The 17,318-nt window shown below is 39.6% G+C and overlaps 1 protein-coding gene and 1 pseudogene across 4 annotated transcripts in view; both read right to left on the bottom strand.

Annotated features, from left to right (window-relative positions):
• The window catches only part of WARS2 (tryptophanyl tRNA synthetase 2, mitochondrial), a 132,497-nt gene that overhangs the window by 54,586 nt on the left and 60,593 nt on the right, over positions 1-17,318 (bottom strand). For 3 of the 4 annotated variants that reach the window (XR_012512503.1, XM_003933533.3, XM_039460872.2), the window contains exon 2: positions 818-1,075. Coding sequence is in view for 3 of the 4 variants with exons in the window: in XM_003933533.3 (XP_003933582.1) it covers positions 818-1,075 (258 nt within the window). In the remaining variant the exon portion in view is untranslated. The remainder of the gene's footprint in view (positions 1-817; positions 1,076-17,318) is intronic. The other variant, XM_010344073.3, reaches the window with a different exon arrangement.
• On the bottom strand, positions 1,897-16,549 carry LOC141580360 (RNA-binding motif protein, X-linked 2 pseudogene; annotated as a pseudogene).

Raw genomic sequence — 17,318 nt, 5'->3', positions numbered from 1 at the left:
ATAAAAAAATATTAATGATAGAAATATACAATCAAGGAAGGTTATATATATGCATGCACGTTAACATGTACCACAGCATGTATATCATCCCATTCCTCGCCTGGGCTTTGTCCTGAGATTAAAGCAGATACGTAACAAAGGCATGATCTAGTTAGACTTCTCATCTTTTTCTAGGGTGTATTTTGATTGCCTTGTCTCTAGGCCAGACTATCTGCCTGTCCAAGAATAAACTGATTTATCCATAGTGAAGATATGAGTCAAATATTTTGGCTTTGCTCTGAAGCCTTTCTTGGCTTGGACACAAGACACTGGGACTTTGTCTTCCAATTTCCCAACCTGTTCTCAAATCATCTCCAAGACTATTATACAGAGAATTAACAATGGGAATTATCCAACAGACCTTCCAAATACAACAACCAATAAAGCAACATCGAAATTACATAAAACCATTGGTCACTAATTTCTATCCTTGATCACAAGATTAGTCAACAGCACCAAGTCTTCAGTTTGAAAGCAACCCTGCAGAGCAAAACAATTCCAGGGCTAGAAGTACTAATGAAACACAACTCTTTGGTATATGAAGCATCATAAACTTACTAAATACAGTAGAGGAAAAGCTGATAAATACTCTTGCAATATAATGATACCTAATGATATAAATACAAGTAAAACATTAAACTGAAATAATCACATTTGAAAAAGTCACCTTCAAACAATTTTTAAAAATCACGAGCAGGGGCTATATAAACCATTCAACAATTTTTCCTCAAACAATCTGCAAATAAAAGTTTTCTCAGTTCTAATCTGAGAAGCTGACCTGAGATTGTTGAAAAAGGATGCTTTTTTCTGGGTTTATGCCGCAGGCAAGAAGAGTAGCAGTCATGTCCAGGATGCTTTGCCGAAGGACAGCGGGGTCATGGGGGACGGTGATGGAGTGAAGGTCAACAATGCTGTACAACACAGAGTCGTATTCATCTTGCAACCTCACCCAGCTCTCAATGGCTCCCAGGTAATTGCCCAAGTGGGGGATTCCTGTAGGTTGAATGCCAGAAAATACTCGCTTCTTGCTGTCTTTCTGGAACAAAGGAAAACAATCATATTTGCTTTTGAGGCAGAATCCATGAATCCGATGCCCACGTTATCATAGCTATGGGACCTAGTTCTATTTTTGTAAACTACAATCTGACAGTCATGATCATCCATTTATTTTGGGCCTACTCTAACTCTCTATGCTAGGTACTACTGAGGACAAAAAAAAATGATATTAAAAATGTTTTTGCACTCAAACGTGTACAAACGCAAAGATGTATAAGAAAAGATCAGCAGCTGGGTGCGGTGGCTCATGCCTGTAATCCCAGCACTTTGGGAGGTCGAGGAGGGTGAATCGCCTGACGTCAGGAGTTCAGGACCAGCTTGGACAACATGGTAAAACCCCATTTCTACTAAACACACAAAAATTAGCCGGCCGTGGTGGTATGCCTGCTATCCCAGCTATTTGGGAGGCTGAGGTGGAAGAACTGCTGGAATCTGGAAGGCAGAGGCTGCTGCAGTGAGCCAAGATCACGTCACTGCACTCCAGCCTGGGCAGCAGAGCGAAACCCCAAATCAAAAAAAAAAAAAAAGAAAGAAAGGGGAGGGGAGGGGAATGAAGGGAAGGGGAGAGGAGGGGAGGGGAGGGGGGAGGGGAGGGGAGGGGGGAAGCGGAGGGGGGAGGGGAGGGGGGGAGGGGAGGGGAGGGGAGGGGGGAGGGGAGGGGAGGGGGGAGGGGAGGGGAGGGGGGAGGGGAGGGGAGGGGGGAGGGGAGGGGAGGGATCTGCATCCCCAAGAGAATGTGATCTAATTGGAGACAGAGAATATTGTTTATAAAAAAGTAAGTAAAGGTATAATGGGGTGCCATGATCACGGCCAGTTTGGAATGATACAGAGTAGGGTTCAGAGAGGAATTCCCAGGAGGAAAAGAGAACTGGTTTGGTGGTCAATGAGGAAGCCTTCAGACACAGAATCAAATTTCAGTGGAGATTAAAGGGGCCTCAGGGCTTTTCACGTGATTTCATTTATTTTGGAGTTAAGGAAATGAAGGCCTTGGGATTACTGCTAAAGACTACTGCTGTTGCCTTAAGATTTTTAAAAATACTGGTGATATTATAATTTAATGTATAAGATCTTGGGCTAGAAATTAGGAAACATACACTCTATTTCCAATATTACTTCCTAATAAGATTATTTAAATTTTCTATGTCTTGGTTTCCTTTTACTTTTAATAAAAACATATTTAGGTTTTCAATTCTTCAAAAGGAGATTTTAATTCTAGACAATCATTTAAATTATAAAAAACATTTGTATCCTGGTCATGTTTTCCCTTTGGTTTATACTTTCTAATACTGAAGTTATAATAGGAAAACGAAAAGAAAAAAATGCAATACAAATTTTTACAAATGCTATTTTTCCCCTGAATTATTTTATAATACATTCCACAGTGAAAAATCAAAAATGAGTATGTATCAATAAATGTGCTGTAATCAAAAGGCTCTGAAAAATAAAATGCTTCATTATCATTTTTAACCACCTCCACAACAAAACTGTAATAGCAGCAATAATTTACTGAACAACTACCATGTTGTAGGCATTTATGCTCAGTGCTTTACATAAATTAATACATTTAATCCTTATAATACCTTTTATGGCGAGCATATTATTACCTCCAATTTCCAGATGAGGGAAGTAAGGCTCACAGAATTTACTAGATTGCCCATGGTCACACAGCTAGTAGGTGGTGAAGTTGAGATTTCAGGCCAAGTATCACGTATGTTCCCTGTACTGGCTACTATGCCTTGCTTAGCTACCATCTATTAAGACTTTATCATATTCGTTGTATTTATTTTGTAACTTTTCAGTTGGTTTAAAAATTTGCAAAACAAAAATTCACAGGGACAAAAAAGACCATTCTTATGCGACTTGGTAAAAGCCGCATAAAACTGCATACCTCAACCATCCCTCGGCTTTCTATTGAAACTGCTCTCTGTAACCCAAATGTGACAGGCAAGCCGTCCAAACCCATGCCATCTTGGCCCCTGCGACTTGTAATAAGTAATTAAGGACTGTAATTTCCATCCTACCCAGACAATGTGTAAACAAATGCTAATCTTGACTCTTGTGAACCACTTAAGTAACAATCAGAATGTCCAAAGTCCCCTGGCCCTTGGAATGTCCAGAACCCCTCACCCTTATCTCCGCCCAGGAGGTGATTTACAGAATCCACTAGCCCTCAGAACGTCTGAAGCCCCTCACCCCCTACGCCTGCTCCTCTCCCTCACTCCCGAGATGGTTTTACAGGTATAACCAAAGATCTTGACACCCTCCGTTCAGGGCCAAGGGTTGGAGAGACACGAGTCCTCCATGGCCACCGGCAATAAAGACCCTGCAATGTGGCATACTTTTGTCTTGGTGTTGACTTTCTATGCTTGGGCCAGTACAGCATTTACACAGGTTTCTTTGTGTGTTATGAGCCAAGTTTTTCTAGTATATATATCTAGGAGCAGAATTGCTGAGTCATAAAGTATGTGTATGTATCTTCAACTGTAGTACTTCAAAGTGGTGAACTATTCCTAACTATGTAACATTATACACTTTCTACCAAGTTCCTGTGGCAGAAAGTGTATCCTCATCAACACTTGGTATTGGCAGGCTTTTTATTTTTGCCTAATCTAATGGAAATGAGGTAGAATCTCATTATGGTTTAATTATCTTTGATTATTAAAGAAGTTGAGAACTCTTTTTATGATTATTGGCTATTTTTACCTCCTCTTCTATGAAGAGCCTACTTAAATTATTATGCCTATTTTTTCAGATTGGATTGTCTTTTATTGATTTAAGAATGTATGTATTCTAGATGTTAATATTCTGTCAATTACATGTAGAGTGAATATTGTCTTACTGTGTGGCTGTCCTCTCTTTATGTTATCTTTTGATAAAGACAAGTACTTAATTTTACAAATCAAATATATAACTTCTAATAACAGACTATTATATTACAGAAGAAATCTTTCAATACTGTGAGGTTATGAAGGTGCGTATGTGTGTGTACATACATGGATATATACATATAGCTGTACACACAAACATACACATATATAAAATTGTGTGTGTGTGTGCATGTGTGTGTGGGCTTTAAAGTTTTATCTTTACTCTTCACATTTAGGTCTCTATCTATCTGGAGTTTTTTGCATATGGTGTCATATAAGCATCTAATTTTTTCTTTTATTCCCTATATGAATATCCGATTATTCTAGCATCATTTATTGAAAAGACTGTCTCTTCCCACTGCTTTAAAATGCCATCTCCATCAAAAATCAAGGATCACTATATTAAGAATCTGGTAAGGGTCTGGTCTTTCAATTCTGACTCATTAGTCTATCTGTAACTGTGTCAGTATCACATTGCTTTTTAAAAATACATCTTGGGACCTAGTAAAGTGAGGCTTTCCACCTTCTTTTTCTTCAAGAGCACTTTATCCATCCTTGGTCCTTTATACATATCAATATATTTTAGAATCATCTTGTCAAGTCTCAAGAGGAAAAAAAAAGTGTTCGTTTTTTCTTCTTCTTTTTAGATCAGATTAGAAGCTGCAGTTGTTGGCTGAGGTTGCTGTCTGGGATCACATTGCAGCTATAGATTGTTTCAAGGAGAACTGACATCTTTATAATGTTGAGTCCTCCAATCCAGGAAGCCACAAAGCATGTTAGGTCTTTTTTATACCTAATGCTAGCTCCTGAGAGCGAATCTACTTTTGATATGTGAGTGCCAAGGCCACTTAAATTTGGTATTTCCAAATCCGACAAAGTATAGTCTGTTTTCCTCTCAACTCCTAAGATTGCAATCATAAAATAGAATGTGACATCATAGTTCCGTGGTCCAGAACTGTGCTTGATCCAAGAACTCAGGAGGAGACACAAATGATTTGTGGCTCTGAGGATATGAACAATATCCTTCAGGTAATTGAGAACAAATACAATCTTACACTCAAAATCACAAACATGCACATAAAAGGCTTTCAAGTGATGAAATCCCCAAATCATAATTTAGAAACAATATTTTTAAAATAATTCCTACTTGAGAATTGAGACAGAGAGAGAAGTTAGCATAGAATGAGTACCTATTAGTAAGGCTCCCTCCAGGACCTACGGACCTTAACCAGCTACGGGTTCCTGATATGGGAATAAGCAAAGGAATTTTCAGTGCAGCAAGAAATGATTAATGGGCTTTAGGGACTGATTGATGAAGAGAGAAAGCGAAGCAGAAAAACAAACTCTGAAGTTAATAAATGGAAAGGAAAAAAATACCATCCTGAAATACTTGACCTAGGAAGATAAGGGACTGTTTATGGTAATGTAAAGCATTATGAAGACTAGGAATTTTAAGTTGAAAAAAAACAGGGATTTTTCACATATATTCCTCCATCTTCAAACTCAGAAATTATTCCCCAGGAGAAATGGAGAAATCACATTCTTGAGAAAACCAGAAGAGAAACGCACCAGAGAAGAGACTGTGGGAAAAAAGTATTGTGACCAGTGGGAATGGGGTAGTCAGGATTTAATACATCTTTTCCATTCTCTAGTTTCTGGGATTCTATATATTAGTATAGAGGGAATGATATTATCAGGCAATGAGAGCAACAAGCAGTGTTCTGTTCAATTTTGAAGGCGCTATTTAAAAAATACAGCCTCTAAATGGGAACTGGATTCCTGGTCTTAAAAATATACAGAGAGCGTCCTGCCCTTCTGCAGTGAGTTTATGTTCCTGTCTGTTCCCTCTGCAAGAGTCAGCAGGTGGCCTGACGGCATGGCAGGGGAGACATGCCAGGTATCATGAAATCACGGGGTTGGAATGTGGAGTTTGGGTGGTGGGAGGATGGGGGTTCTGTGTTCAAAATCGCTAGACTTAGAAAATAATGAAAACGAAAGGAGCTTGGCCTTCCTACGGGTTTGGACAGGAGTCAACCCACAAAGAAAACAGCTTCTAGCCTAGCCCACAGGCATTCATTCAAGGGGAAGCCTGGAGCATCAACCTACAATTCCACTGCAGTATGCAGAGGATAAAAAAGAAGTATGTTATAAAGTAGGTCTTCACTTCATTTCAGGTATATTTCCTTGGTAAATGCCACTTCCAACCAATACATTTATTGGCTCATTTTTCTTACAGAACCAGCAGTACCAAATCCCTCGGGAGCTTCAGGCTTGGGATTTGATATATACCAGAAGAGAGGATGATATTCAAATCAAAGGGAGAGTACACTTATCATTTTAACAAACATTGCTGAAACTATTCCTATTGTACTGAGCACATCCAAAATGTATAAATTCCTTAATTTTCTTACTGTACTCGAAACCAACTGAAAAATACTAAGTTATTAATTATGGCAAAAGAATTTTTGTGATTAACTTAAGAGAACTTCTGTCTTTAATTTCAAGTGAATAAGATACATTAAAAGAAGACTGCCTACTAGCTTTGAAACATTTTCAGCTTCAGTACAGTGGTGAGAAACAAAGACTTCAACTAAAGATTTCAGGACTCTTCTTACAAAGTCCTGCTTGTATCCAGCTGTAACAGGAATTGTTCATTCATCATACTTGTTTTAACTGCAGTCAAAGGTAAACCACAAACTTGGCTCAACGGCCACACTATGTCTTATTGGTTACATAAATGTCATTTTATCACAGATTGTAATTTAAAAAAACAAAAGTACTCAATAACATTACCAGTTAATTGGGATGAAAATCTCTTTCTGTAAATGTATTTCTTCTTCTAATTGTATATAAATTAAAAAATATTGTTTAAAGCTCTCACTCCTCAGCTCCTTGTTTCTCAATTCTATCATTTACAATGCCTTACTATTTCAATCCTACGTTCCTGAAATATATCTCCAACATTTTCTTGAAAATGCCTCTACTGCCAATTAAGGATTGAAGAGCTGGAACAGACAAGACCCGGAGCTGACACTGGCTGGGTGGAGCCAGGTGTTCCCCTGAAGGTTTCGCCAAGCCGCTGCATTGTTCTTCCATAGTCAGCTCTTTCCTCCAGAAAGCACTGGAGAGTCCTGGTCTGTTAAGAAATGCTCACTCAGCACCAAGAAAAATGGGTTCGTTTCTGCTTCGAAATGAAACCAGATGATCAGATCTGGGAATCGACAGACAAAATATTAATTCAGTATAAGGGAAAGGAGGGCTTATATAACCTCCAAATAAGAAAAAAAAAATTAGGCCAACAATTAAAACTGACAGAAAAAAATTTTTTTTTAAAAAAAAAGAGTGACTAATCAATTAGACTGTGAGCTCCTTAGGGGCATAAATGATAAGCACTTAATATGTATTGTTAGTTCAGTAAAGAGTTTAAAAGGAATCAGCTTAATTAGGCGATGGGGGGCACAGGGAATGGGGGCAGCAAACCAGCATGGCATGTATGTACCTATGCAACAATCCCACAGGATGCAAGATGTGCACATGTACCCCGGAGCCCAAAGTACAATTAAAAAATATATCTATTCCCCACAGGTTTACTTAAGTCACTTGCAAATTTCAAGAGTTACTCATCTGTTTTCCTTACACGCACTGTATCTACCATCCTTCTATCACGTGATAAAATGCTTTTGCAGATGTATTTTCCTTCTTGTGATGACTTTCAGCTGTCAGAAACATGCCCTGGCCCTTTCCTGTACCTCATGTCATGTGGTGAAGGTAGGAATCATCAGCATCATTTTCCAGGGAAGGGCAGTGCAAAGTCAAATAATCGGCATAAAGTCACAGGCAGTGAGTGATCTGGATTTTAGCTCTTGCCGCTGGACTCCAAGTTCTGTATTTCTTTCATCATATTGAACCACATGCAATTTAGAAATTCTAAGCTTCAAGCATCCCACTCCCATCCAACCCCTCCCCCAACACACTTCTCAGAAGGGGAAAGTGTGCCATGGAGATGTTAATCAAAAGGTCAAGGGCACGCAACCCGTGGAACAGCTGGGGCTAGAATTCAGAACTCTAGTGCTCTGCCCATCACACCACATAATGTTCTTCCCCAGGTGTCATGTTTTGAATGTGTGCCCCCCTCAAAAATTCAAATAGAAACTTAATCCCCACTGTGGTAGTATTAAAAGGTGGAGTCCTTTTAGGAAGTGATTAAGTCATGACAGTTCAGTCTCATGGATGGATTAATGCCCTTAAAAAAGAAGCTTCAGGCTGGGCATGGTGGCTCACATGTGTAATCCCAGCACTCTGGGAGGCTGAGGGGGGTGGATCACCTGAGGTCAGGAGTTCGAGACCAGCCCCCATCTCCACTAAAAATACAAAAATTAACCAGGTGTAGTGGCAGATATCTGTAATCCCAGCTACTCGGGAGCCTGAGGCAGGAGAATCACTTGAACCCTGGAGGCAGAGGTTGCAGTGAGCCGACATAGCACCATTGCACTCCAGCCTGGGTGACAGAGTGAGACTCTGTCTCAAAAAAAGAGAAAGCTTCAGAGAAAATTTGCACTGTTTTGTCCTTCCATCCCTTCCACCATGTAAGGACACAGCAACAAGGCGCCGTCTTGAAAGCAGAGAGCAGCCCTCATCACACACCAGTGCTGGTGCCTCACTCTTAAACTTCCCCATCAAGAGCTGTACAAAATAAATTTCTGTTCTTCATAAATTAACTAGTCGGTACTATTTTTTTTATAGCAGCACGAGTGAACTAAGACATCAGGTTTTTAATTTTATAATGTTATTATTTTCTTCTGTAGCTATTTCTTTTGTACCGAAACATCTTTTGGGGCTATTTCCTTCAGGTCTTTTTTTCTTCTTTCTGTCAAACAGTACTGAGTGATTGTCGCCCCAGCAGACAGAACTGATAAAATATAAAGCCATGAAACTGTGGCTCCCAGGAAGGATTACATACATCATCATCTCAGGGTGGCCAATCAATCTATATTTAAATGCAAAGTTTATACGTAAGTAAAGAATAAGGAGGCACATCCCTTTTATTCTTAGAAAGATCATTAAAGCTAGATGAACAATTATCTAAACATGACCTAAATAATTAGAAAATTTTGACAATAAGGTGTAGATTTTAGATCTTTCCTCGCTTCTCATGTGAGCATTTCTTGCTATAAATTTCCCTCTACACAATGCTTTAAATGTGTTCCAGAGATTCTGGAATGTTGTGTCTTCATTCTCATTGGTTTCAAAGAATATCTTTATTTCTGCCTTCATTTCATTGTTTTTCCAGTCATCATTTAGGAGCAAGCTGTTCAATTTCCATGTAGTTGAGCGGTTTTGGGTGAGTTTCTTAATCCTGAGTTCTAACTTAATTGCATTGTGGTCTGGGAGATTGTTAATGGTTTCCATTCTTTTGTATTTGCTGAGGAGTGATTCACTTTCAATTATGTGATCAGTTTTACAGTAAATGCGATGTGGTGCTGCGAAGAATGTATATTCTGTGGATTTGGGGTGGAAAGTTCTGTAGATGTCTATTAGGGCTGCTTGTTCAAGTTCTGCATTCAAGTCCTGGATATCCTTGTTGATTTTATGACAGTGGAGTGTAAAGTCTCCCACTATTATTGTGTGGGAGTCTGTATCTCTTTGTAGGTCTCTAAGAACTTGCTTTATGTATCTGAGTGAGCCTGTATTGGGTGCATATATATTTAGGATAGTTAGCTCTCCTCGTTGCATTGATCATTTTACCATTATGTAATGTTCTGCTTTGTCTCTTGATCTTTGTTGGTTTAAAGTCTGTTTTATCAGAGACTAGGATTGCAACACCTGCTGTTTTTTTAAAGTCTGGTTTAAAGTCTGTTTTATCAGAGACTAGGAATGCAACCCCTTCATTTGCTTGGTAAATCTTCTTCCATCTTTTTATTTTGAGTCTATGTGTGCCTTTGCACATGAGATGGGTCTCCAGAATACAGCTTCAAAATTGAAAGAGATAGAGGAGTAAGATCAAAAAAAATTCAAAAGCTAGCAGAAGACAAGAAATTACTAAGATCAGAGCAGAACTGAAGGAGATAGAGACACAAAAAAACCCTTTTAAAAAAATCAATAAATCCAGGAGCTGGTTTATTGAAAAGATCAACAAAATAGACAGACCTCTAGCCAGACTAACAAAAAAGAAAAGGGAAGAATTGAATAGATGCAATAAAAAATGATAAAGGGGATATCACCACCGATTCCACAGAAATACAAACTACCATCAGAGACTACTACAAACAACTTTATGCACATAAACCAGTAAACCAGGAAGAAATGGATAAATTCCCAGACACTTACAGCATCCCAAGACTAAACCAGGAAGAAGCTGAATCTCTGAATAGACCAAATAACAAGGTCTGAAGTTGAGGCAGCAATTAATAGCCTACCAATCAAAAAAAGCCCAGGTCTAGATGGGTTTACACCCAAATTCTACCAGATGTACAAAGAGGAGCTGGTACCATTCCTTCTGAAATATTCCAAACAGTACAAAATGAGGGACTTCTCCCTAACTCATTTATGAGACCAACATCATCCTGATACCAAAACCTCGCAGAGATATAACTGAAAAAGAAAACTTCAGACCAACATCTATGATGAACATTAACATAAAAATCTTCAACAAAATACTGGCAAACTGAATGCAAAAGCACATCAAAAAGCTTATCCATAATAATCAAGTAGGCTTCATCCCAGGGATGCAAGGCTGATTCAACACATGCAAATCTATAAATGTAATCCATCACATAAACAGAACCAAAGACAAAAACCACATAATCATCTCAATAGATGTAGAGAAGGTCTTCAACAAAATTCAACAGCTCTTAATGCTAAAAACTCTCAATAAACTAAGTATTGATGGAATGTATCTCAAATCATAAAAGCTATTTATGACAAACCCACAGCCGACATCATACTGAATGGGCAAAAACTGGAAGCATCCCTTTGAAAACTGGCACTAGACAAGGATGCCCTCTCTCATTATTCCTATTCAATATAGTATTGTAAGTTCTAGCCAGAGCAATCAAGCAAGAAAAAGAAATAAAGGGTATACAGATAGCAAAAGAGGAAGTCAAATTGTCTCTATTTGCAGATGGCATGACTATATATTAAGAAGACCCCAACATCTCAGCCCAAAATCTCCTTAAGCTGATAAGCAACTTCAGCAAAGTCTCCAGATACAAAATCAATGTGCAAAAATCACAAGCATTCCTATACACCAATAACAGACAGAGAACCAAATCATGAGCAAACTCCCATTCACAACTGCTACTAAGAGAATAAAATACCTAGGAATACAAATAACAAAGGATGTAAAGGATCTCTTCAAGGTGAACTACAGACTACTACTGTCTCTTATTTAAGAGAGGACTAAACAGATGGAAAAATATTCCATGCTCCTGGTTAGAAAGAATCAATATTGTGAAAATGGCCATACTGCCCAAAGTAATTTATAGATTTAATGCTATTCCCTACCATTGACCTTTTTCACAGAACTGGAAAAAAACACTTTAAACTTCATATAGAACCAAAAGATAGCCCGCATAGCCAAAACAATTCTAAGCAAAAAGAACAAAGCTGGAAGCATCATGCTACCTGATTTCAAACTATACTACAAGGCTACAGTAATCAAAACAGCATGGTACTGGTACCAAAACAGAGATACAGACCAATGGAACATAACAGAGGCCTTGGAGGCAATGCCACACATCTACTACCATCTGATCTTTGACAAACCTGACAAAAACAAGCAATGGGGAAAGGATTCCCTGTTTGATAAAGTGTTGAGAGAATTGGCTAGCCATGTTCAGAAAGCTGAAACTGGACCCCTTCCTTATACCTTACACTAAAATTAACTCCAGATGGTTTAAAGATTAAAACATAAGACCTAACACCATAAAAACCCTAGAAGAAAAAACCTAAGCAAAAACCATTCAGGACATAGGCATAGGCAAGAACTTCATGACTAAAACACCAAAAGCAATGGCAACAAAAGCCAAAATAGACAAATGGGATCTAATTAAACTTAAGAGTTTCTGCACAGAAAAAGAAACAATCATTAGAGCGAACCAGCAACCAACAAAATGGGAAAAAATATTTGCAATCTACCCATCTGACAAAGGCCTAATATCCAGAATCTACAAAGAACTAAAGCAGATTTACAAGAAAAAAACAACCCCATTCAAAAGTGGTCAAAAGATATGAACAGACAATTTTCAAAAGAAGACATATATGAGGCCAATAAACATATGAAAAAATGCTCATCATTACTGGTCATTAGAGAAATGCAAATCAAAATCACATTGATATACCATCTCACGCCAGTTAAAATGATGATCATTTAAAAATCTGGAGGCAACAGATGCTGAAGAGGATGTGGAGAAATAGGAACACTTGTACACTGTTGGTGGGAGTGTAAATTAGTTCAACCGCTGTGGAAGACAGTGTGGTAATTCCTCGAGGATCTAGAAACAGAAATTCCATTTGACCCAGCAATCCCATTACTGGGTATATATCCAAAGGACTATAAATCATTCTATTATAAGGACACATGCACAGGAATGTTCATTGCAGCTCTGTTTACAATAGTAAAGGCTATTTATTTTTATCTTGAATGAGACAGTAAGTACAGGTAATAGATCAAGAAGCACTACAATTTTAAAAGTATTAAAATGATGTAAAATGTTTAAAAAAATTAGTTTTTCCTCATAAGAAAATTCTTTTTTTTTTTTTTTTTTGAGACAGGGTGTCTCTCTGGAGTGTGGTGGAGTGATCAGAGCTCACTATAGCCTCAAACTCCTAGGTTTAAGCAATCCACCCTCCCTCCCAAGTAGCTGGAACTAAACACACACACAACTACATCTGGCTTTTTATTTTTGTATAATTCCATTTATATGAAATATCCAGAATAGGCAAACCAATAAATAGGAAGTTAATTGCTGGTTGCTAGGGACAGGGAGGAGGGAGGACTTGGGGAGTTCCAGTTTCATGGATACAGGGTTTCATTCTGGGATGATAAAAAATGTTTTGGAACTAGACAAAGGCAATGGTTACACAACATTGTGGATGTCAGGCACCAATGCCACGGAATTGTTCCCTTTAAAATGGTTAACTTTATGTGACATGAATTCCATCTCAATACAAATAAATAATAAATGCATTGCAAGGAAACAATGTGGAAAGAGGCATATCAAACAAGAAAGTTTTAATGAAAAAGAAAAGACATTAACCTTTTTTTAAAAACAGGAGGGTTTGGGCATGGAGCTTAGTTAATCTTAAAAATCCTATCCCATTCATTCACATCAAGCTGTCCAAACCTAGTAACTGGAAAGGTCCAACAATGCTGAGCTCTAGATCTCTAACACAAAAACTAGAATTCTAGAATTATCCGGTATTTTCCCTTTCCTGAAAATTCCATCTTTAATTGGGGTCTATGGGTTCAAGAGCTATATTTATGAACCAAAATTCAGGACACATACCCTAGTTACAGGGACAATGGATGGTGCGAAGAATATCCAGGATATCTGTTGAAACTGCAGCCCTCTCAATGACTCTAATACTCTAGGGATTTAAAAAATCCAGCCCCAGAAGTTGTAGATATAAAAATAGTAACAACCCAACTGAATCTGACTGCACTTAAAAAACATAACTATTTCCAAATCTACTGAGCAGCTGAACAATCTTCAGGGAAGCCTATGGTCATGGGGATTCTAAGGCTCCAGCTCCCGGGAGCGCCAGGCCCTTTTATGCCTATGGGATTTATCTCAGCTCCTACTTCAACTTCTATGACTACACCCTTCAGAACGCCTGTTGTACAGACTGGAATGTGTGCCTGACTCCGCCCTCTCTCCCCACCCCTGGTCTTCCCCTTTGCCTCCCTCCTGCTTGAGGACTTAGGCTTGTGGTTGGATTTCTCCTCCTTCAGCTCCCGCTCTAGGTCCTCTGCTGCACAGTAGGCAGTCCTGGCCTCGGGGAGCTTCCACTCCTCCCTGGGCTCTGACTTCTGAGTTATCTCTGAGTTCTTGCTGCTGTTTTTCTTAGGGCCAGGTCATCTTTTTCCTTTACTGTCTTGTTTCTGAATGATGAAGATGATGGTTGTTTTGCCTGTACCTCCCAGTGAGTTTTCTCTCTTTCTTTTCTTTTTTTCCTGTTTGACTTTTTTGTTGGTTTTTCATTTTCAGAGCTCGGAGACTAATTCAGTGAGGGGGTACAAGCCCCCAAGCCCCTGGAGCTCTTTGGTCACATCATCTATTTCTTCTGACTCCTTAGGAGCCCGATAGACGCTTGATCCACTCAGTTCTTCCTTTGAACTTGATCCCATTAAAATTGTCAACAGCCAGAATTGTGCTCCTCTGGTCTTCATAGGAGAGGAAACAGAATTCTTTGGATTTCCCATTCTTCTTGTCCTGCACAAGATTAATGTTAGCAAACTCCCCGTGTTGTTAGAACACACAGATGATGTCCCCTTCAGTCAGTTCATAAGGAAGTCCTCCCAGGAACATCCAGGCGCTGTCCTTGCACTTGGAGTGCCAGGACACCTTATCGACCACCCCAAGATGGACCTGTCACTCATTCAGTTCGTTGATCAGCTTCACTTTAAAGGGTTCATGTCTGTGGGCTTGTGCCCAGCGTTCAGGTAGGAGCGCCCAAGCAAGGCAGGGTGGCACATGCCCTGGCTAATTTTTTTTAATTTCTTGTAGAGATGAGGTCTTGCTATCTTGCCCAGGTTGGTCTCAAACCCCTGGTCTTAAGTGATCCTCTTGCCTTGGCCTCCCAAAGTGCTGTGCTGACAGGTATGAGCAACTGCACCTGGCCTTCATAAGAAAATTCTAACATTGATTTTCAAGTGTTCATTCTGGGGGTAAATTATATTGTCATTATCTCTTGTGGCCAACTAACGATTATCACTGCTCACACATCCACATTGACACCTGCCTGATTCCCTTCTTCAGCCGATTATCTGAGAACATTTATTCTTTGGCCAGCAGCTGAGAGACGTGGCTATCCACACCGAGTCATCAGACTGTGATTAAACATGTGAGGATTAAATTACACTGGTTTTAAAACTTTTCTCGTTGTGTACCCGTTTTCAAATATAATGTTCTTAGATGTGCCTAATAAGTGTACCGGTCCAAAGAAAAGCTTGAGAGGTGGATGGATAATAGCAGAGTCGGTGATGGAGCTCTGGCGGGTCCCCGCCTGCTCTTTTGACCTCACACCAGTCAAGCACAAAGCGGACTTCTCAGAGCACAATCTGAAGACCACTTTCAGACATTCTCAAAGTATTAGTATTCTGTTGAAATTAAAACTGTCTTCCTCAGGATATTGAGGAATATCTCTGAGAAGAAAGATACTAAAATATGGGATAGACATGCAAATATCACTCCTGCTGACTTAGCTTAACTCTTCCCGTTTCTTCCTCTGAGATTCTGACGTTGTGGGGTGGTCAATGCCCTTCCCAGTCATTCTCCAATCACACCACGTGGGGAACTCAGCTGACTACTCGCCTTTCTCCTGTAGAGTAGTCCCCTCCGCATGCACCATCTTCCACCATCCTAGAATGCCCTTGACTCCCTTTTCTGTGTGGGGAACTCCCCGCTTGGTCATCAGGCTGTAACAATCTCTGATTCTGAACCTCTTAAACACTCTCCTTCCTCCTAACACACCCATCCACACAGGCTCCATGTGCCACCACACACACCATCATGTCTCTCTCTCTCAGAAGAACAGACCCCTCCTTCATCAATTCATCATTGCACATATCACATTGGTAACTTGGAAAATATTTTTTATTTGCTCCATAGATAGATTTTCCTGCCTAGAATATGAGCTCTTCCAGGGCAGGGGCTATCTTTTTCCTCTTTATATACCCAGTAAATAGCACAGTGCCAGTTACATTGTGGTCCCCTAATAAATGTTAACTGAATCATGACAAATCCTCCCTCCCATACTTTGGCTCCAAATGTAAAGGGTAAAATAACTATAAATAAAATATGCCAAATGTTTCAGTTGCAGGCAATTGCTAAACAAGTTACATTCTAAGACTTTGTTTAAAAATTGGTTCTTTGAAACTCAGAAATTGAATTCTTTAAATGGGAAACAGACCATCAAAGTCTCTTTGAGCCTACAAAAGTATTGAAGAATGGTTTCAATAGCACATTTTCAGCTGTACCTAACCACCATCCATAAAATTGTTTCTGTGGGAAAGTGGAATACAAGGTCCATTTTGGACACCAGAAATCTATTCAGGGGTGGCTTTGATTTTGTAGTAGAAAGGACTTAAGGGGAGCAATTATGCATGCAGAGAAGGTTGCATATGTATATACAGTAAATCCTTCTTAGACTGTATGATCACTTTGAGGAGGGGCAAAGGTTAAACATCCTCATGCATTCATTGCCTTTCCTGACACTGATACTGTGAGTAGGGACTGCCAGAGGCAGCGGCCCCAGCCACCGCTGGAGGAAAAGAACAGAGCAGAAGGAAGGGGAGGGGAAGGGGAGGGGAAGGGAGTAGAGCAGAGGCTCTCAAAGTGTGTCCCCAGTACCAGCAGTGTCACCATGACGGGAACTTATTAAAAATTCAGTCCTGGGTTCCAACTCAGACCTACTAAATCACGAATTCTAAGAGTGGGGCTAATCCCAGAAGAAAAAATGAGAAAAGTTACGCAACCAGTGCTTTAACAAGTCTCTCCAGTAACTGTGACGTACGCTCAAGTTAGAGAGAGGCTTTTGGGCACCAATAACCTATTCTTAAAATTCACTTCAACTGCAGAAAATGAGGTACAGATAATAACACTATGAATGAAAAGAAGGTCCCTTCTAAGCCAACAGTTCTCAATCTCAGCTGCACTGTAATCACCTGGGAACTTTAAAAAATACTGATGCCTAGGCACCACCCCTAGAGATTCTGATTTAATCAGTCTGGGGTTTGGTGTGAGCACTGGGAGTTTTAAAAGCTCCCAGGTGATTCTAATATGAAGCCAAGAATGAGAAACAACTGTTCTAAGCCAAGTGCTACATAATTATCTTCCAAAGCTGCCAACCTGCTAGGAAACAGTGAAACACACACACAAATAAAAGGACTAAGTTCACTTGCTAGTAATTTACATTTCAAGGTAATAAAATCTCTAAGACAGTGATTTAATAATGTACGGGAAGAGGCCCCTTCAGCTCCCAGCAGTTTGGATGTTACATGTGGCAGCCATGAAGGACAGAAGATTATGAAGCTGTGGTCATAGCCTCTACGCTGGTGAAAGAAGACATCTGTGACTACAAGTAGGCACGCCACCTTGCACGGCTAGGGACTTACTTGGCAAAGTCCAATTCCAT

The sequence above is a fragment of the Saimiri boliviensis genome, chromosome 11, assembly GCF_048565385.1.
Source record: "Saimiri boliviensis isolate mSaiBol1 chromosome 11, mSaiBol1.pri, whole genome shotgun sequence".
In the NCBI taxonomy this organism is placed as follows: Eukaryota; Metazoa; Chordata; class Mammalia; order Primates; family Cebidae; genus Saimiri; species Saimiri boliviensis.
This window is presented reverse-complemented; position numbering and strand designations above follow the sequence as displayed.